We start from the raw sequence: 22,819 nt of genomic DNA, 5'->3' as shown, positions 1-22,819 counted from the left end.
TCTCACCCGGACAATTACAAAAACCTTTTTCAAAATAGTATTCTTATTTCTCCACCCTTCCTAGACACAAGCCATGAAGTCCATCTTCCTAAAGTCCAGAGAAGATCATCTTTCATATATCTCCTCTCCCCAATACCCACTCAGTTTCAATGCATTGCAAAATCACAAAATTTCTGTATTTGGGATCATCTGATCCTATCTACAGCCGAAAAGGATTTCCCCTTACATTCAGAAAAGATGGTTAATTCTAAGTTCAATGTTCTACTACACCACTATATATAACTGTGATGAGCTCAAGGTTACCCATTTAAAAAAAAAAAAAGCACACATTCTTACCCACCAGTCACCCAGACCTTTAAAACTAAAATCTTAAACATTTTATTATCATTTTGTACTCATTCTAACTGATTTCCCCCAGAAGACAATATATCCCTAACCACCATCATGAGAATACTTTCTCCCATGCTACTTACTAACACTGTAGATCAGAGGAAGAGAAGAGTTATTACTCCTCTTCACCTCTTCAACATTCTTCCTTAATCACTACCACTTGGAATCCCTCTCTTTCTTTCCCTCAATTCACTCAATATGGCTTTATCACCCTATAAGCATTTACTGTGTGCAAGGCATTATGCTGCACAATGGGAATGTAAAGGTCATCCTCTCTTTTTCAAGAAGTTCAGTATCTGTCTCAACCATCTCCACCCTTGCATACTGAGGACTTTGTACTCTATCCTGGAGCATATATGCAAAGTCCTCAGTACTTCTGAAGGATAGAGGTGCAGGTAAGAGAATTATAAAGTTATCTAACAATTACTTCCAAAATCTTGCCTTTTGTTAAGATTATATTAACTACCACTGCTACAATATAATGATGAATACAGAGAAGTATGGAAAGACAAACTAATGCAAAATAAAATAAGCAGAATCATGAAGATAATGTAAATGTAAATGAAAAAAACAAAGTAAGAACAAAACAATTGAAAGTGGATGCTTCAATATTTTCTTTTTCTTTCATATATTATGAGGGATATCTTTCTTAGAAGGGATGGGGATAGAAATATATAAAAATAAATGATGTTAAAAACCAAAGATATCAGTAAAATTTTATTTTTAAAAACACCAATATATAAGTATACCTTGAAATTTATCTAGTTTAGGAAAAAAATTCAAAATCAATATGCATTCCTCAAAAACGTATAGTTTTATTTATTTGGCTTTCAATTCTAGACCATTAAAAGATACAGCATCACCCATATCTGTTATCCAAAGGCCTTAGTAGGAAAGTTGCTTCAGAACTTGGCCTGAATCATGTTATTGTTTCCACAAGTCTGAGTAACCTTTCTCTAAATCACTCTGATTCCTTTGGAACTATGAGTCTGTGACTTTTTTTTTTTTTAAATTGGCTATTCTCAAGCCTAAACAGAATTCACTTTTATCCCAGACACTGACATCTTCAATTGAAGAAGAGTTGTTTTTTCCTTCTGGTTTTACTGACTTCTTGTATCCAACAAAATTGGCCTTAGACCACAGCTTTCCAAACACTTTGCTGTTCTACAAGTCCTGTCTCTTAGATGGTCAGCTTTACATTTAAAAAAACTTTTGAGTCTAGCTCCTTTCCCTTTCCCCTTCACATCCCACATTCTAGACAAACTGTCCTAGATATTTCTCTAAGGTAGAATTTCATCTCCTGTCTCTATAACATTGTAGGGGCTCTCTCCTCCATGCCTCCTCCCTCCCTCATTTGTATCTCTTAGAATCCTTAACTTCCTTTATGGTTTAACTCACCTCCTCCTGCAGGACATTCTTGATTTCTTCTAATTATTAATGTTCTCTCTCTCCAAATCAACTTGTGTCTATTTATTTTAATATCCCATCAATCTGAATTCTTTAAGTATCATCTGTAAGTGCTATTTCTCTTTCATATGCCACTGAAGCTAGAGAAAACCATGAAACCATGCTGACCGGATCCATTACAAATTTATTATGTAATCTCAATTCTACCCTAACTGCAGCAAAGGGATCCTTTTAAATATGTCTAATAGATTCACTCTCCTACATTATGTCTTTCTAAAAAAAAAAATCCTTGTTTTCCTTCCCCAGAGTATCCCTTCCCCATCTGATAGCCATCCCATCTATGAACTTAAAACCTTCTTATTCCTCTTCAAATCTCCCATAGTTCCACTTATCTCTTTCCCACTGAGAACCTTGCCTTGTACATTACTTAGAAAAAACTGAAACCATTTCCAGAGGGCTCTCTCTTGTTCCCTCCTCCTCAGTTCATGTCATTTGCTAGCACCTTTTTCTTTTTTTTTTTCCTTTTAATAACTTTTTATTGACAGAACCCATGCAAGAGTAATTTTTTTACAACATTATCCCTTACTTCTGTTTTGATTTTTCCCCTTCCTCCCCTCCTCCCTTTCCCCCAGATGGCAAGCGGTCCTTTACACGTTAAATAGGTTATAGTATATCCTAGATACAATATATGTGTGCAAAACCGAACAGTTCTCTTGTTGCACAGGGAAAATTGGATTCAGAAGGTATAAATAACCCGGGAAGAAAAACAAAAATACTAGCACCTTTTTCATTCTTGTCTCACAAGAAGATTTTGAACCTCTTGCCAAGGCCTACTCCTCCTGTACTATCTCCTATCTTTTCCATCATATTGTCCTCGTTGATTCTTTTCTTAATGCCTATGAATGCACTCATTCTTAAAGCCCTTCATAATTTATACTTTTTCAGTTTTCTCACACTTTTTTCTATCCCTACATACTCTTTAGTACAATGATATCAGCCTCCTTGCCAATAATCCATCCCCAAAGTCTGAGAATTTAATTGTCTGTCTCCTGTAACCCCAAGCCTGAAATTTTCTCCTGCCTTCTCCTTCTCCACTTCTCTGAATTCCTTCTAGGACAAGCTAAAATCCTACCTACCATAAGAAGACTTTCCCAAACTCCTTAATGTTAGTGTCTTCTCTCAAAATTATTTCCAAATTTTCCAAATTTTATCCTCTTTGCATATAATTGTTGGCATTTTGTCTCCTCTATTAGACCATAATTTTTTTTGAGTAGGGATTTTGTTGTTTTTTTAGAGTTTTCCCCCATTTGTATCCTAAATGGTTAACTTGACTTTATAACCTAATTCCTTTGGTTTCTGAATCACTGGGGCAATGTGGCATAATGCATACTGTGCTGGATTTGGAGTTGTGAAGACAAAGACTCAAATCCTGAATCTCTAGTTATAACCTCTCTAAACAGCAATCTCATCTGTATAATGGGAATAATACAGTTTAACTCAGAGAGCTATTTTGAGAATCAAAATAGGTATTATAGGAAACCACTTTAGAAGATTAAAAGCTACTCTTCATCACTGCCACTTTCAGTGTCTCCCTCTATCACCGTAACTCACTGATTTCTCTTTTAAGTTATCCAATTTTAACAACAAATCCAGAAGTTGATGACCATTATCTACCATCTAATATTGACCCTTCTTTCTTAATGAGTTCAGTACCTAGCTCATAATCTATTTCTTTATTTTAATCCTATCCCTTTATTCCACTTTAGCTATGGACAAAGAGAATGACATCCTTAAAATATTACACTTTCTGGTTTATAACTTCCAAAATTTCTTTTATTTGATCATTTTTTCTAACTCTTTCTTTATACTTTTTGTGCTTTATAATGTTGAGCCCTACTTTGTGCTTACTTTCACCTCTAATCCCATTCTTCAACCTAAATTTTCCTCCCTTCTCAATTCTGACCCCTTAGCAAACCAATTCTACTTTATATTATCTTCTGTGGGCAGCTGCGTGGCCACTAGATAGAATGCCAGACCTCGAGTCAGGAACACTACTCCTTTTTTTCCAGTTTAAATCTGTCTTCAGAGATCTATTAGCTGTATGTCCATGAGCAAGTTACTTAACCATTTTTGCCTCAGTTTTCTCATCTATAAAATGAGCTGGAGAAGGAATTAGCAAATCACACTCCAATATCTTTGCCAAGAAGGCCCCAAATGGGGTCATGTAAAGTCAGACACCACTGAAAAACAACTGAACAAAACTATCCTCTACTCTGTTTTTCAATCCCTTGTAATCTAGTCATATTTACCATCTTTTTTTTTTTAAACAAACCTCAAAATTGGATTACTAACACCCTAACTCCATCCTATTCAAGTCCTGCTGAACAGAGCTAAAAAAGTATAGAACTGTGATGACTACATTCCTTTTAAACTCATGGTATCTAATTCAACTAGGATATCACAAAAGCAAAGCAAAACTCCTTCCTAAGCAATTCAGTCTCCCACACACTATAGCAAGTGTTCCAAATTTTTTCTTTCAAGGCTCTTTAAATATATTATAAGCCTTCATTTTAGACTCCCTAGTGTAATGTTCTCTGGGAGCAGGTTTCTTTGGGGGGCTTCTGGGAGCAGCCTTTATTTTAGTTCAGTAATCACCACAAATGTAGCCAGGTGTTAAAGTCCAAAATCCTTTATTATCTCTTTCAAAGTCTTATCTCCTTCACTTGGGGCTCAGCTAGTTTTCTGGAGGCCTTCTAGAATCTTGGGTTTCAATGGAAGAGAGCCTGCCACCAAGGTGGTGTGAGATGGGATGAATCTGTCTGAGTCCAAGGGTTTGTGCTCCAGCCTTCAGGCTGTATCCTTCTGTCTGCTTGTCTCTGAATCTCCCTGGCTGAGGCTTCTCCCTTATATGCTCCACACTGAGTACAAACCAATCATTATATCACTAGAAAACCATTATTTGTTGTAGGATTAAATCAATGCTAAACTAGATTTAACCATTGTCTCCTCAATTCCACTTAGTACCTTGTTTCAAGTTCTGGCCCATTAACATCTCCTTTTAGGATTAAATCAATCATACTGAACCAGGCTAAATTAGATAACCATTGTCTCTATCAATTCCACTGACTTACTACCTTGTAAGAATCCTTTGTTTCAAGTTCAGAGTTCTGGCCAATAACACCCTAACAATATCAAGAAAGAATATTTCTCGGGTCTAAAAACTCCTTTTCCACATTTCCTTATCTGAAGGTGAAATGATGACAAAAAAGATATTTTTTGGCAAAATCTTTTTTTTTTTTTTTTTTTGCTGAGGCAAGTGACTTGCCCAGGGTCACAAGCTAGGAAGTGTTAAGTGTCTGAGATCACATTTGAACTCAGGTCCTCCTGACTTCAGGGCTGTTGCTCTATCCACTGCAACACTTAGCTATCCCTCTTAGGGAAACCTTTAAGAATTAACTAAACAGTTAAACTAAAATCAAAATATTTCTAAATGGGGCTTTGAACATACTTCAGGGCTGTCTTCTCTTTGTCCATTCCCTAAAGCAATTGGTCCTAAGGCTTACCCTTTTTCACAGAAAAAGGATTAAGATACAGATCAGAGAGAGGAACTCCATTTATTCCTGGAGGGGACATGGTCTAGGAATGAATGAGATGATTACTTTGCTATTTAACTATTCTGAAATGTTAGATTCAAATTTTTTTTCTTATATAAATTTTTTTCTCATATAAATTATCTTGGAAAAAAAGAACTTGTCAGAAGGCAAGGGGGAAAAATTACCTTGGCATGGATTCTGTCAATATAAAGTTACTATTAAATAAAATTTAAAAAAAAAAAAAAAGAAGGCAAGGGGGAAAACTTATGTTAATTTAATGTGGGACAAGATCTCCCTCAACTAGAAATGGTTTGGATATTAATGTAAAAGAAAATACTTTGTGGCAGAATTGTGTTTAACACTGAAGATGGTCTCAATATTCATTCTTCTAAAAACTCATGCTACCTGACTCCAACCTTGAGTTGAGGATCTTGCATCATCCTTAACACCCCACTCCCAAAAACACTTTATTATTAGTTCCCTTCTCACCTCACATTGTATTCTAATTACTATTTCCACCCAAATTCTCCAGAAGATTGTCTCCATTAGCATCTCACTCCCCAGCTCTAATTTTTATTCTTTATCTAATAGCTCCCCTTCCCTGCTGCCATTTAAATATCATCTTAAAAAGGAAAAACCTTACAAGCCAATTATTAGCCTATATATTTCCTCCCCTTCTCAGCTAAATTTGAAAAAAGTGGTGTTTCCACTCTCTTAATATACTAAAATTCAACATTCAATTGAAACTGCTTTGAAATCAATGATACAATTTTTTTAAATTACATATTTTTTTACAATTGGCAAAAGTCTTTCATCCCAAATGCGCGTTTTCCCTATTGTGCCACAGTTCTCTTTTATTGTCCTGACCCAGTTTCCCGAATTGTCCCACCTCAGTTTCCCTAATTGTTCTGCCTCATTCCCCTTAGTTGACCCCCTCCCAGTTTGGTTCATTAAGACTAGTATAACTCAGAGATTATAAATTGTCAATGTGTAAACTCAAAAAGGGGGAGTCCAGACTTTCCATCTCTAGTCAGACACTTTCTTACCTCCCCAATAGTAACAATTTATAGTCCTACCCCCAACCTGTCAGAACCTGATTAATGGTTCCTGCCTGGAGATTCCCACTCACCAAAGTTTGGACTCCATCCCCCTGCCTTTGTTTAGCTACTGTGTATAAATATGTCATGGAGAACTCACATTCTTAGCTGGATGCTGGATTCTTGGAGATGATAGCCTCATTCAGCCCTGGGACCAAACCATGGATCCATCTGGTCCCAGTAAATCTCTCCCTTTCAAATAAAATATTAAAAACTCTCTAATCTCTATCTTGCCTCAGTTTCTCTGGCATTATACTCCTCATCCCCCAAAGAAAATGAAAAAAAACAAAAAAAACAAGCCCTGTTTCATACACATATAGTTTTAAAAAAAATCTGGGGCCACATCAAAAAATTTTCTTTTTCTGCACTAAGTCCTGAGTCAAGGGATGGGTACCATGTTTCATCATAAATTTTCTGGAATTACAGTTGGTCATTATACTGAAGAGAGTATTTAATTCTTGTGAGTTGTTTATCTTTAACATGTTTTCATAATTATATAAATAATTTCATTATCATAATATAACAATTCATAATTGTTCTGGTTCTGTGTCCTTCACATTAGTTCATAAGTCTTCCCAAGCCTTGCTGAAACGATATCCTTTATCATTTAATAGTATTTCATTAAATTGATATACTATAACTTGTCCAATTCTTCAATTTATGAATACCTCTCTTAGATTCTTTTTCTTTGCCACCTCAAAAAGAATTGTTAAGTATTTTTGTGTATCCTTAGTTAACAGTTTGTTTTACTTAGGACTAATTCCCCCCTCTATACATTCTCCTCTTTTAACTTGCCTATCTGCCTTTCCTTTCCTATTTCTTGTAAAGTGAAATATATTTATGCCTGTGTGTATATTATTTTCCCTCTTTTGATAAGTTCAAATGAAAGAGGGGTTAAAAGTGATGATGATCCTTCTTATCTACTATAGATTATACTACACACATATATTCTATACTATACTCCCTGTGATGGGGGGGAGGAGAGAAGAGACACTGAAACTGTCCTCCCTATATGGGGGTGAACTCTGAGAAACTCTCCTCTGTTAGATTCAAGTACATCCTTTTAGAATTCCGAGCTACACTCATTGTACTGACAAAAAGTTTTAAACTCTTTTAAAAAGTCTTGTTAAACTTGTGTCCAAGCTTTGTTTTAAAGTGAGGTTTTCCTTGTAGATGTTTTAGTCATTCTGTTCTTCCGGATCTGTTTTCGATATCCCTATCAAGACAATTACTTTTTATGGTGAGATTCTTTCATTTCTTCATTTGTTTCAAGCCTACTTCTAACTTTATTAGGGCTGGGCTCTATATACTTCTATGGGGAATATCTGGGCTGGTCTTGCTGTTGCTTTATTCCAGGACCACAGGGACCACTCTGGCTGAAAACCTAAAAGTTTTCAGTGCTTCTAAAATAGTCTAATCCATAGTACAATCTTTTTTTTTTTTTTTTTTTGAAAAAAGAGAAAAAAACTTTTACTGCAAGTGTTACTTCTTTCTAGAAATCAAATTCAATTACATGATGTTAAAACTTCCATAGAGGTAGTGCAGATGAGAATACAGTAGCTAAGTAGCCTAAGTGGATACATCAATCAAAACTATAAGGCTTACTCTGGGAAAGAATTCCTTGTAGACTATAGTAAAATCTGATTTTGTCACTTTGGTCTACCTTTTTCAAGTTCCTGATGTGGGTCTGAGTCTTGACAAACATCAGACTGCTGTAGGACTCAGACCCTGGAATTGAATGTTAGGGAATCAGCAAACAGAATTGGAATGACAGAACTACACAGGCTTCTTCTTTGCTCTGGAATTCCTTCCCTCGTGGAAGTAATTTCACTAAAGGCTTCTTCAGATTGGGATAGAAGCTGAAACTGAAATCTGCTACTGCTGAAACTTATTCCTTCTCCTTGCCCAGAGCCTTCTACCACTCCATACAGTACCTGGATTTCCAATCTCTCCTCAATCCATTCTACATCTATGATCAGAAACTGGATAGTTAAAGTTGCCAGCTGGTATCTTTTACTATAGTGAGTTGATATGAGTGCCCAGTATAGTTCTGGGACATTCTCTTACCCTGATTCATAATCTCTCCCTGGTCACTTATATGCTTCCCATACAATGTACATCTGGCTAGAAATGTCCCCAGACTCAATACTAACTTATACTGGAAAAATGATTCATTGTGACTTTTTCTTGGATTTCTCTATCAGGATTCAATGTGATATATTTTTTAGATTTTGTAGAAGTGCTATTGGTGAGGGGAGCATGCCTTGATTATTTTGCTTTCTGTTATACTACCATCTTGGCTCCACCTCCAGAAATGATCACTTAATTGTTGAATCTAATGGCCTTTCCTCAATTCTGATCCTTTTTTATCCCTCAATAGAATTACATTGTTGATCGGTTTCTCCTCTTGGATATTTCTCCTCTTTATGTTTTCTTAATAGTGCCTTCTTTTGGTTCCCCTTCTACCTAACAATTCCTTTTCAATCCCCTTTGTTGATAATTTACCTTTATCACACCCACCAATTGTGGTTGTTCTCCAAGGCCTTCTTCTACTTTATGTCTTATATTATCATACTGAATCATATGATTCTCAAGTCTAAATATGGAGCTAAAATCTCATTCCTCTATGACTAACTTCCCCTTAGACATTTCAAAATGGATGTTCCATAGGTCTCTCAAACACAACATTTCCAAAACAAGACTCATAATCTTTCCTCACAACCTAGTAACTCAGGTTTACAACTTCAGTATTAACTCAGGCTTACAACTTCAGTATTAATTCAGGCTTACAACTTCAGGGTTACCTCTCTATTCAAATATTCACTACCCTAATTCAAGCCTTCATCATATTTTTGTAATTTAACTTTTTCCTACTTTTCTAGACTTCTTATAGTTTACTTTCCTCTGCATGCTATCTATGATCCACACTTTTACTCTTGCTGTTTCCTATACTTGGAATCCTTTCCTTCTTAGAATCTCTTTACTTCCTTCAAAGAAACAATTTCTATGATAGACTTTTTCCAACCCCCAGCTTCTAGTGCCTTTCCTTCCAAAGTTACCTGTATTCCATCCCCCCATCTTATATATCTATTTATATATGATAGCTTGTAATATATATGTATATATAAGCACATCCACATACCACCCCCACATATTTATATTTGGAAGCGGGGGGAGAGAGAGAGAGAGAGAGAAAGAGAGAGAGAGAGAGAGAGAGAGAAAGAGAGAGAGGGCTAATTATTTACATTTTGTTTATCCAAGAAAACCTAAGCCCTCATACAGGGCAGGAACTATTTATGCCTTTTTTACACTTTGTATCCCTAGACTTCATAGTTCCTGGCACAAGATAATCATCTAATAAATGTCTCTTGATTGACTAACTCTACAAATATTTGACTAATTCTACAAATATTATAACCTCAGAAATAATGATACACAAAAAAAATTTTTGGAGAAAAACAGCACAGTTATCTGATAGGGGCAGGATACTCTGTTCTACTGTTTACCCTTTTTAGGAAAAATCTATATAAACCTAGGGAATACAACTATATTTCCTGTTTTTGCTACTCCAAACTGAATACAAAACTCAGATTTTAAGGGCCAAACAATTTAGAATTATTTATTTCACATTTATTGGAAAATTACTTGAGATGAAATGATGTAGTTTTGGTCCTAAGCTGCTTTAATTCAGCAGAAAATTTTAAAGCAATATAAAGTCTGTGAAGCCAAGATTCATTAGATTATCACAACACTAGAAGTCTATTTTTAGCTTGATCAAACTATTTGATCAGTAACTTTCTGGGAGATTCCATTCACACAACAAATGGAAGAACCAAATTAACCTGCACCATCTGATTGATATGATATAAAACAATTATTACTTAGTGCAAGTATGTTAATATTCCACAAATTAATTGTGTAATTACATACATACAACTATTCATTATTTTATAAAAGATTTTAATAATAAAGGGAAGGAAAGAAAAGGTATTTATTTAGTGCCTACTATATGCCAGACATTATGCTAAGTACTTAGCAAATGTTACATAATTTTCCCTTAGTACTTCGAAAATAATTTTCTCCAAGGAAAATAATAGCTAACAAACTTTACATAGCACTTGAAAGTTTGCCAAGCATTTCACAAACATTACCTCAATTGATCCTTGCATCAACCCTATCAAGTACAAGCTATTGTTATCCCCATTTTAAATATGAGGAAACTAAGACTGAAAGAAAATAATTAATTTGCTCAGGATTGCACATGTCCACAGCTAGTATAGTGGTTGGGGTAGCAGGATTTGAACTCGGATTTACCTGAAGCCACTTCAGCCCTTTATCCAATTTAATATCTAGCTGCCTAAAAGTAAATGTAAATGTACATATTAATCCACATTTTTTTTTTTTTTAAAGAGAACATCCTCCTTTAAAAGCCCCATTTTAGAAGAAAAGCTTATGGAGGTTTCTTACTCCTTTATGGCAAATTATGTTGAACTAGTTGTTTCTTCAAAATTCCTTATTTCTGTAAGGATAGCACCATCTACTCAGTTATCCAAGTTCATAACCAATTATTTCTTGACTCTTCTTTATCTTTTATTCCTTACATTTAACTGGTTGCCAATCTTGGCACTTCTGTCTCTACAACCTCTCTTTTTTCCCTCCTTTTCTCTTCAAAATAAATAATTCCCTACATCAGGCCCTCATTACCATTTGTCTAAAGTATTAAAACATCTTTTTAAGTAGGCAGCCTCTCCTGCTGCCAATGAATCTACTCTCCAATCTAGCCTCTAAGGAGGTACCAAAATAATCATCCAAGAACTAGATAGATCATAGTAGTCCCCTACCTAGAAATTTTCAGTTACTAGAATAACTTAATTTCTCACTCTGGTTTTCAAAGTCATCCTTAATCTCATGCCCACCAACCATTTCACAATTATTCAACGAGCTTATAGTAAGTGTTTACTATATGTCAAAAATTAAACTAAATGCTGGGGATACAAGGAAAGTTAAAAAAACAAAACAATACATACACACACCAGTTCTACCAATCAACCAGGAGGAGAGACCACATAAATAACTCATAAACTAAAAATATAGTACATGGAAGGTATTCTGCAAGAGAAAATATCATTAGTTGGAGAAGGGCCAGAAAATACCCTTGAAAAGTGTGTTTTTGAGCTTGAATTAAATCATGAAAACTAAGAGACAAAAGACATGGGATAGAGCATTCCAGGGAAGATGGTCATGGGGTACAAAGGTATGTATGGAATGTTTGAAGGACTCTTAAGTAGGCTAGTATAGATAAGTTGTAAAACATGTGGATCTTCAAGAACTTTTAATTAATGTTCTTAATTCTCAAAAAAAGTCAATATGGCATTCCTCAAAATCAACATCTTCATGTTTCTATATAGATTATTTCCCATTCCTGGAGTAAATTTCCTTTTCTCAAAACAATAGTTTCTATTAAGTCAGCTGTTGTGCCATTTCTAATACAAAACTAGATTTTAGTGCTCTCACTTTTTTGAAATTATTTTATATTTACTTATTATCTATAAGTATTATTACCCTATGACCCCCATTTCCAAGTAAAATGTTAAAATTCTTTAATTTTGCATAATTTTTGTGCTAATATCCCCAACTCTTTACAGAATGGTTTAGGTAAAACAGATGCTTAAGATTACAAATTTGAATTGAGAGATAAAAATCCTTCATTTGCTTAAAAATTAAAGTTTTAAAGGTCTTCCAATTTATCCAAATTGGTCTCCCCTTACCAATAGAAAGATAAAAGGAGACAGACACTCTATTAAATGGTATGCCATGTATTAGCAAGTGCTAATGCTAATTACTGTATTTACAATCTATTAAGGGGGGGAGGGAGATATATATATATATATTTTTTTAAAAGACCATACCTGTAGAAGGTCACTGAGGTCAAGTAACATATCTGTGGGGAAAGTCAAGGAAATAAAACTTTTCAGTTGAAGAATTATGAAAAGATATACAATGTCCAAAATAATGTACAAGAAAAAAGCAGTAATAGAATTGGTTCTACAAGACTGATGATAGAACTTATTTTATTACCCTCTTTTTAATAAATGATATATACTACAGATGGCAGATACTACTTTATTTGTATAATTACTTATGTTTGTTTAAAAAGGGAAGCAAGAGGGCTTAAATTGGAAAGTTAAAATTATCTTCAAACATAAAGCTTTGAAATGTTTTTAAAATGGAATGGTCAGAGGCAACATTACATAAATGCTTTTCAACTTGAGGGTTGCTTCAAAGTAGTAAAAGTTAGAATATTTTGATAAGATAAAGATTTCTCTGGAACAGGGAAAATTAATTATTTTTATAATTAGAATGAAAGGCTATATTTAAATGTAAAAGCACAATGCACAAATTTATTATTTATTTCATAAAACAGTACCAGTAAAGGTACTTTCAAGATACTAATTAAATACATGCAAATGCTCAGTTTATTAAAATAGCTGTCATTTTTATAACATTCATAAGCATCATTTGATTCTCACAAAAACTTTGTGAAATCATATATTACAGAAAATAAAACTGAGATTCAGGTTGGGTAACTGGTCCAAAGTCACACAAATAGAAGAGCCAGAATTCGAACTGAGGTCTTATAACTCCAAATCCAGCACTCTTTCTACTAGTATCTGTTGTCATAGGTACATATTGATAAAATTTACATTGAATTAATTCATTGTCTTTGAATTGTTAACATGTTCACAAAACATTAACTTCAATTAATAATAGTAGACTATTTAAAAATTAACTGGGGAAGGGGAAAGAGAACATGTAAATACATAGTGCCTGTTATATGTGAAGTATTATGCTGATAACTTTACAGAGATTATCTCTTTGATTTGATCCTCTGAACTGTTATTACCTCCATTTTACAGTTGAGGAAACCGAGGCAAAAAGAGATTTTTTTTTTTTAAGTGACTTGCCCAAGATCATATAGCTATTAAATGTCTGAAGCTCTATTTGAACTTAGCTCTTCCAGACTTCAAGCTGAACACTGTATCATCTAATTACCTAAATTAAACAAAAAGACTAATGGAAAAAAGATACTTGTGAAATCAAGCCATAAAGACCAAACACAGAAAAGACAGATAGAATTTAAACAACAAATAGACTTCTAATGAAGATAAATAAGAAAGCAAAAAGAACTATCTCTCTAAATGAGAAGCATAAGGACTTAACAGATATTTCACACAACTGGAAATTACTTCCATGTTACTTCTATGACCATATATATATGAAAATACAGAATGGCAAAATATTAAGTTATAAAAATATGAACAACTTTGTGAGAGCCATGAATTAATTATATTCCAATGCTGAAACTAAGTATCAACTGTGAAACAAACAGCATAAACTCGGTCATGTACCGGTAGAAACTGTAAGGAAGAAACAGTGGTAAAAGTTGCATGATAGCATAATGGACAAATTAAATTAATTCAACAAACATGGATGTACCAGGCACTATGCTATGCACCAGGGATACAAAAGAAAAAAAAGACAATAGATAGTCTCTTACACTTAAGGAACTGACAATCTAATGGGGAAGAGAACATGCAAATAGATAGATATATAAGCAAGTTATATATAGGATAAATAGGAAATAAAGGAAAGCAAGCACTGGAATTAAGAAGGCTTAGGGAAGGCTTCCTGTAAAAGGTAAGTTTTTAGTGGGGATTTACAAGACAGGGAGGTCAACAGTCAGAGAGATGAAGGTGCGTGTTCTAGGTACAGAAGTCACACAGAAAAAACCTAGAATAGACAGGTGAAAGTTTTGTTCAGGAATTACCCATGCATATGTTTTGTCAATAAAAAAACTATAATAAAAAATAATTTAAAAAAAGAAAAAATGTTTTAAATTACCACTGATTAAAGAAACAAAAATTAAAGCAATTCTGAAGTACCATCTCAAACCTCTCAGATTGGCTAATATAGAAAAGGAAAATGATAAATGTTGGAGGAGATGTGAGAAGAGTGGGATACATATACTATCAGAGTTGTGAACTAATCAACAATTCTGGGGACAATTTGGAACTAGGACCAAAAGGCTATAAAGACTTGCATGCCTTTTGATCTAACAATACTACTACTATGGTGGTATCCCAAAGAGATCATTAATAAAAAGGAAAAAGAAACCTACATGTAAAAAAATATTTATATAGCAGTTCTCTTTTGTAGTGGCAAAGAAATGGAATATGATTCTATTGTAATAAAGGATAAGCAAGAAAATTTAAGAAAAACCTAGACTTATATGAACTGATGCAAAAACAAGTGACCAGAACTAGGAAAACACTGTACATAGTAAGAGCAACATTGTGAGATGATCAATTATGATCGAGTTAAGCTCTTCTCAGCAAGACAATGATCCACAATTTCAAGATTCATCACAGAAACGGCTAATATGGAAATATGTTTTACAGGATTAAACATATATAAATTATATCAAATTGCTTACCATTTTGGAGAGAGAGGAGAGAATGGATGGAAGCGGGAATGGATGGAAGAGGGAATGGAGCAAGGAAGAAAATTTGGAACTCAATTTTGTAAAAAAAATGAATGTACAAAATTGTCTTTACATGTAACTGGAAAAAAGCCATTAAAAAAGGAAAGAAAAATATAGGCATATGATAAAAAATGAAACCAATTATTTGCTTTTTAATCTTTTAAAAAACAAATTTTGGAAGGTATGGTCCATATCTGTACTTGAAATAATGTAACAAAATTGACAGAGATTATACATGTATCATATATTACTTTGTTTTCAGCATTTGTTGATGATCTATAAGCTCATAAATAGATTAGAAGGAATGATAATGGCAGAAAGTCTATCTTTTCCAAATACTGGAACCTATTCCCCAGAGTCTAGCACACAACTTTGTACATGTAAAATACTTTATAAATGTGTGCTGAATTGAAGCGCACATGGGAAACAAAATTAACTTCATACTTAAAACATATGAATTAATTTAAGAAATTTTATTATTGAAAACATTTTTAATTTTAATTAAATTTTAACTTAAAAAATTTTAATTACTGATATGTTTTATCATTAAAAGCATTTTATTTTTTAAAAATTACTGGTATGCTGTATGTGCCAAAATGTTTGTAGCAGCCCTGTTTGTAGTGGCTAGAAACTGGAAAATGAATGGATGCCCATCAATTGGAGAATGGCTGGGTAAATTGTGGTATATGAATGTTATGGAATATTATTGCTCTGTAAGAAATGACCAGCAGGATGAATACAGAGAGGCTTGGAGAGACCTACATGGACTGATGCTAAGTGAGATGAGCAGAACCAGGAGATCATTATACACTTCGACAACGATATTGTATGAGGATGTATTCTGATGGAAGTGGATTTCTATGATAAAGAGACTTAACTGAGTTTCAATGGATAAATGATGGACAGAAACAGCTATACCAAAGAAGGAACACTGGGAAATGAATGTGAACTATTTGCATTTTTGATTTTCTTCCTGAGTTATTTTTACCTTCTGAATCCAATTCTCCCTGTGCAGTGGGAGAACTGTTCGGTTCTGCAAATATGTATTGTATCTAGGATATACTGCAACATATTTAACATATATAGGACTACTTGCCATCTTGGGGGGGGGAGTGGAGGAAGGGAGGGGAAAAAACGAAACATAAGCGAGTGCAAGGGATAATGTTGTAAAAAAATTATCCTGGCATGGATTCTGTCAATACAAAGTTATTATTAAATAAAATAAAATTTAAATTAAAAAAAAAATTACTGGTATGTTTTATCACTATGAGCATTACCCCAATTTTGTTATTCTTGTAACAAAATAAAATAATAACTAAGCACTAAGCAAAACTATCAACAAAGTGACCACATCAAAATATTAACTATTTATATCAGCTCTCCAACTGTCTATGTAAACAAAACAAAACAAAACAAACAAACAAAAAACCAAATAAGATATCTCAATCTCTCTCTCTCTCTCTTAGCGCTTCTCTATTTTTAAACAAAGAAAAACTAATTTCCTGGGATTTTTTTTTAGGGGGAAAAAAAAGGAAATCAAAAAGAAAAAGGTCTTATTCTGCAACTTAAATTGAATTTCTAAAATCATGAATGGTCATTGTAAATGACCACAGATGTTACCTGAAGTTGCTTGTCTTTTACCATGTCACTGTTACCAAAAAATCTGTTCTCCTGGTTCTGCTCATCATCAGTTTACATATAAATATCCTCAAAACTGTTGTTTTTTTATACTTTGTTTTTTATAAAACTTTTATAAAACTTTGTTTTTAATAATAGTGATATTAGATTATAATTTATATAATTATAATTAGATTAAAATAATACATATTAGATTATAAATTGTTCTTCTGGAACAAAGTTCAAAAATATCAAGGGAATTAATGAAAAAAAAACTACAAAAGCAGTAGCCTAATAGTACCAGACCTACAATTCTATTATAAAGCAGCAAACATCAAAAACATATGATACTGGCTAGGAAATAAAGTAGTGGATCAGTGGAATAGTTTAGATCACATGACACAATAATCAATGTCTATAGTCATCTAGTACTTTATAAACCCCAAAACTCTAGCTTCTGGGATAAGAATTCACCTGGGAAAACTGGAAATAATATATCAGAAACCTGGCATAGGCCTACATCTCACAAAATAAGGTGAAAATGGGTGCATTTAGCTACAAGCAAATTAGTAGAGCGAGAGATAGTTTACCTATTAGGTCTTGAAGAAGGGAGGAATTTATGGCTAAAGTAGAACTAGAGAACATTATGAAATACAAAATGGGCAACTTTGATTACATTAAGCTATAACAAACAAACTAACAAACAAAGCCAACACAGCCAAGATTACAAGAGAAGCACAAAGCTGGGAAAATTTTTTTACAGCCAATGTTTCTGAGCCTCATTTCTAAAATATATAAAGAACTGTATCAAATTTATAAGAATACAAATAATTCCCCAATTGATAAAATGGTCAAAGGATATGAATAGACAATTTTCATATGAAGAAATTAAAGCCATTTACAAACATAAAAATGTTTTAAGTCACCATTGATTAAAGAAATGCAAATTAAAACAACTCTGAGGTACTACTTCACACCTCTCAGATTGGTTAAGATGACAGGAAAAGATAAGGATAAATGTTGGAGGGAATGCAGAAAAGCTGAAATACTAATGTACTGTTGGTGAAGTTATGAAATGATCCAACCATTCTGGAGAACAATTTGGAGATATGCCCAAAAGGCTATCAAACTGTGCACACTCTTTGATTCAGCAGTGCCACTACAGTGTCTATATCCCAAAGAAACCATAAAAGAAGGAAAAGGACCACATATGCAAAAATTTATTGTAGCAGCTCTTTTTGCGATGGCAAAAACTGGAAAGTGAGTAGATGCCCACCAATTAGGAATAGCTTAATAAGTTATGGTATATAAAAATAATGGAATGATGATGAACAAGCTCATTTTAGAAAGGCCTGGAAAGATTTCCACAAACTGATGCTGCGCAAAACAAACAAAACCAAGAATACATTGTACACAGCAACAGTAAGATTATGTGATGATCAACTATGACAAACTTAATTCTTCTCAGAAGCTAGGTGGCACAGTGGATAGAACACCAGCCCTGTAGTCAGGAGGACCTGAGCTCAAATTTGCCCTCAGACACTTAACACTTCCTGGCTGTGTGACCTTGGGCAAGTCACAACTCCAATTACCTCAGCAAAAAGAGAAGAAAAGAAGAGAAAAGAAAAGAAAGACATGAGCACTTTTATAGGCAACAGAAGAAATAAGGAGAGATTAAAGATAAATGAAAGACTGGGAATGATCACAAAGTAATCTGCTAAAGAAATCAAACTCTACAAGAAGGACCCTCTTCCTATAAGATGGAAATTAATAGATAGTAGCAAAAGATATCTCAATGATGTGATATAAGAAAGATCATCATCAAATGGCATTATTTCAGTAAAATATGAGGCAAGGTTTGAAACTGAGAGGGATAAAAAGGTCTGGAAGAACTATTACAGTGAATACGACAGTAAACTAATAATTAGGGGGCATTTATGTCATCTAGAAGGATTGCCTTGAAAAACGTAGTTAAGTTTATATAATATAAATCTGTAGTGGATCCAGTATACTGGGTGATTTTTTTCACCTTTGTTCAGAAACATTGGTAATACTGAGTAATATATGGTTGAAGTGATCTGAGACCAAGATTAAACAGAGCAAACATGACAATAAAATGAAGGGGAAAAGAGCTCAAGACAACAGTGTAGAGTTAAAAATAATTCACCACAGAGTCAAGAGGAGGAAAGCAAGAGAATATAGCAAGGACAAGGATGATAACCTGAAAAACAACTGAGAAGTCAAGGATTAGAGGTCCTAGTATGAACAAAGAACAAAGTTTAAAACTATAAAGCAGAAAGACAGTTGAACTAACTGATGTAATAGAACTGTGTCCCCTGATCTTTGTGGAGCGTAGGCCACTTGGCAAGGGGAAATTCCAAAAAATGATTCCCACCCACATAAATCTCTTTTTGAAAAGCTACTTGGTTTCCCAAAGGAATCTCCTACCTCCAATTAATCTGTGAATCACTCTGGTCTAAGAAACAATCACCACCTTTATTGATTTGAAAATTAACCCTTAATCTGCTCCCTAGGCAGTAATGAACTGAACCAGCTATGCCCAGCGAAAGAACTTTGGGAGATAACTAAGAACCATTACATTGAATTCCCAATCCCTATATTTTTGTCTGCCTGCATTTTGGATTTCCTTCACAGGCTAATAATTGTACAATATTTCAGAGTCCGATTCTTTTTGTACAGCAAAATAACAGTTTGGTCATGTATACTTATTGTGTATCTAATTTATATTTTAATATATTTAACATCTACTAGTCATCCTGCTATCTGGGGTAGGGGGTAGGGGAAAGGAGGGGAAAAATTGGAACAAAAGGTTTGGCAATTGTAATTGCTGTAAAGTTACCCATACATATAACCTGTAAATAAAAGGCTATTTAAAAAAAAAAAAAAATCTGCTCCCTAGCCCCAAACCATAGAAAGCTAATTAAAAGAAAAAAAACTCTGTACCCCAAATCTTTGTTAATTCCTATCTGGAACTGGTCCTCTGGGAAATTGTTTCTCAGTGTAAAAAAACTTTTTTTTTTTTTTTTTTTTTTTTGCCAAAAACCTTACATGAAGGTCAGGACTGCGAATTCTTTTGCAAAAACCTTTGATACCAGCTCCTGTGTAGTAGAGTATTTATAGGAGTATCAATATGTATATTCAAATCCCCTTCTATGAGAGCAGAAGATGGGGAAGAAAAGACTGTACCAGATCTTAAACTTGTTGAAAAAAAAAAGGGGAAGCATCCTGGGAGTTAGTAGATAACATCTACCAAAATTTTGATTGAGTGGTACAGAGACTGAGTGAACCTCAAAGGAGGTGAGATTACTAAATGACAGTAATAGAGGAAAAACATGGAAATGGTAATGGGGAGCAAGTGAAAAGTTCAGCCAGAACTTGAGAGGGGAGGCCAGAGAAATCTGTCATCAGGAAGGACTTAGGCTTCAGTGAGAGCCAAGTTTGTGGTCAATGAAGTATGTATTCCAGAGAGCATAGTAGAAGTGATGGAAGTTTTGAAATAGGACACTATTAGGGGAATACTGAGGGAATGAGTATAAGGGAAGAGATAATGAGGAATGAATAATGGGGAGGAAATACAGGAAAGGGACTTTCTACAATGTGATTTTTCTCTATTTTAAATTTTAATAGGACAACAGAAGAGAACTGGGAGATCATCAAGCTAATTGTTAACATTTTTGTTGCCATGAACCACCCCCTTTGGAAGTCTGGGGAAATCTAAGAACTTCTTTTCAAAATGTTTTTAAATGCATACAATAAGATACACTGTATTACAAAGATAACCAACTCTACCCAATTGTATAGTACAAATAATGATTGACTGACTGAAGTTATTAAAATATCTTATAAAACAAGTTCAACCAAGGTTGAGAATCTCTATGAAAAGGTTCAAATAAGGAAACAGTGACCTAGAAAATCTGAATAAATTGTCCAAAATCATTCTGCTAGCACTTGTCAAGAGTTCAGGATTTTAATCCACATCTTCTGTTTATAAATCTACTCTCTGCTTTATATAAAACATCAGTCACTAGAAGAATTCTAGGGAAAATAATATGCACACATTCTAGGTTACAGAAATTAAGAGATTACAATTCTCCTTTTAGAACTCAGACAAGTAGACTTTCATCTTCATAATTATACATATTTCATTGAAATACTGCATCAAATTCAGAATCAGAGAATCTAAAAATTCTAGAACTGAAAGGAATTTCAAAAGTTATCATATTTAAACCATAAGTAAACAGGAATTTCCTGTAAGGTAAGTAGTCATTCAGTCTCTGCTAGAGGGGAAAATATGAAACCTGAGATTCAATTTATTTACGGATGAAAAAAAGGAATTCCAATAGGTACATTTGATATTTGGAGAAAAGTTACTGAAAAACCAAAAAGAAGAAAAGTAGTATTTTGAAGCTGAAAGGATACGAGGTGTTCCTTCAGTGCGACAAACCAAGTAAAGACATGCAGCAATCACATGTGCCATTTTTCTTCCACGTGTAAGATGCTTGCTCACGGCCATCTTGAAGAAGTTAAATGCTGTATCAAGGCAATGTTGATTTAGTTGTAACTGATTTCCTAAGTGATGAATCTGACGTTTGCCTAGAAAATAATTTTTAAAAATTACAAAATTATGAAACATAATTTTGCACTTAATTTATTGCAATTTTATTGAAAAAGCATAAGATTTTATACCAATTTAATTTCAAAAAAGATGAGACCAACCCAACAACTAAGTTCTTAGAATAAAATATATCTTCTGAATTTATGTAAAATTTTACAAGTTTATGTCAAATCATATTTTAACTATTAATGACTGCAAATAGTATTTGTAATATTCTGCATTCATACTTCCTTATTTCTTGAAAGAAGGAAGATGCTTTTTGTCACCTTTTAATTGATCATGGCTTGCTCATTTTATTTACAGAGCACTGAGTTTTTAAGTTTTTGTTTTTCTTTCCATTTACATAGGTCCTGTTTTGAATGCTGTTTCACTACTTATTATTTCATTTTGCTTAAGTTCATCTAAGTCTATTATTCATGCTTTTCTGAATTTTTCTTAGAGTACAATAATGTTACATTTGTGTCAACAATTACATTATTGTTAACATAATTTAATTAGTCATTCTCTTAACTGAGATCTACTTTATTTCTGTTGTTATCCAGTCATTTAAATGTGTCTGATTCTTCATGATCTCAAGGCCTTTTAGGTCCTTCAATTCTCCATTATCTTGCAAAGTCATGTTTGTTGTTTTCATGATGCTACTTCTCCATCTCATCCTCTGCCACCCTCTTTTTTTTTTTTTTGCCTTAAATCTTTCCTAACACAAGGGTCTTTTTTTTCCCCCAGTAAGTCCCATCTTATTATGTGATTAAAGAAGTTCAGTATTTGAACTTTCAAAGAACAGTCTAAATTAATTTCTTTAAGAATTGACTGATTTGATCTCCTTGCTGTCCAAGGAATCTCCAAAATCTTATTCAGCAACACAACTTGAAAATGTCAATTTTATTTATAATCCAACTCTTAAAGCCATAAGCTACTATTGAAAAACAAAAAAACAAAAAACATAGCTTTGACTATATAGACTGTCAGCAAAGAGATGTTTCTTCTTTTTACCATACTATCCAGATTTGCCATAGTTTTCTTTCCAAATAGTATACATCTTAATTTCATGGCTATAGTCATTATCTGCAGTGGTCTTTAAGTCCAAGAATATAAAATCTGACACTTTTTATTTCTTCTCCCTCTACTTGCCAGGAAGTGATGGGATCAGTTGTTAAATAGTTTTTTGATGTTTAGTTTCAAGCCAGCTTTTATATTCTCCTCTTTCACCCTTATCAAGAGGATCTTCACTTTCTGCCATCTGGAGGATAACACCTATAAATCTGAGATTGTTAACATTTCTCCCAGAAATCTTAATTCGGCTTCTGATTCATTCAACTGGGCCTTTTGTATGATGTACTCTGCATGTAAGTTAATTAAATAAAATGACAATATACAACCTTGTCATCAATTATTGCTAAGTGTTGCTTCTTGTTCTATATACAACTTCCTCAGGAGACAATAAGATGATTTAGTACTCCCTTCTCTTTGAAGACTAGCCACATTTTGTTGTGATGCAGAGAAATGAGGTTATGGATATTTTAGTATGCATCAGAGC

The 22,819-nt window shown here is 33.7% G+C and overlaps 2 protein-coding genes across 2 annotated transcripts in view; one reads left to right on the top strand and one right to left on the bottom strand.

The window, feature by feature from the left end:
- Positions 1-20,872, top strand: part of BTBD6 (BTB domain containing 6) — a 32,197-nt gene extending 11,325 nt beyond the window's left edge. The window contains exon 5 of the mRNA XM_051978112.1: positions 20,295-20,872. Within this exon, the coding sequence (XP_051834072.1) occupies positions 20,295-20,385 (91 nt within the window). The 3' untranslated portion in view covers positions 20,386-20,872. The remainder of the gene's footprint in view (positions 1-20,294) is intronic.
- The window catches only part of BRF1 (BRF1 RNA polymerase III transcription initiation factor subunit), a 160,060-nt gene that overhangs the window by 97,761 nt on the left and 39,480 nt on the right, over positions 1-22,819 (bottom strand). Inside the window, exons 3-4 of the mRNA XM_051978109.1 lie at positions 21,087-21,260; positions 12,397-12,428 (exon numbers count right to left, since the gene is read on the bottom strand). Of these exons, the coding sequence (XP_051834069.1) occupies positions 12,397-12,428; positions 21,087-21,260 (206 nt within the window). The remainder of the gene's footprint in view (positions 1-12,396; positions 12,429-21,086; positions 21,261-22,819) is intronic.

This window comes from Antechinus flavipes, chromosome 2, assembly GCF_016432865.1.
Source record: "Antechinus flavipes isolate AdamAnt ecotype Samford, QLD, Australia chromosome 2, AdamAnt_v2, whole genome shotgun sequence".
NCBI classification, from domain to species: domain Eukaryota; kingdom Metazoa; phylum Chordata; class Mammalia; order Dasyuromorphia; family Dasyuridae; genus Antechinus; species Antechinus flavipes.
The sequence above is the reverse complement of the archived record's forward strand: the minus strand, read 5'-3'. Positions and strand labels throughout refer to the sequence as shown.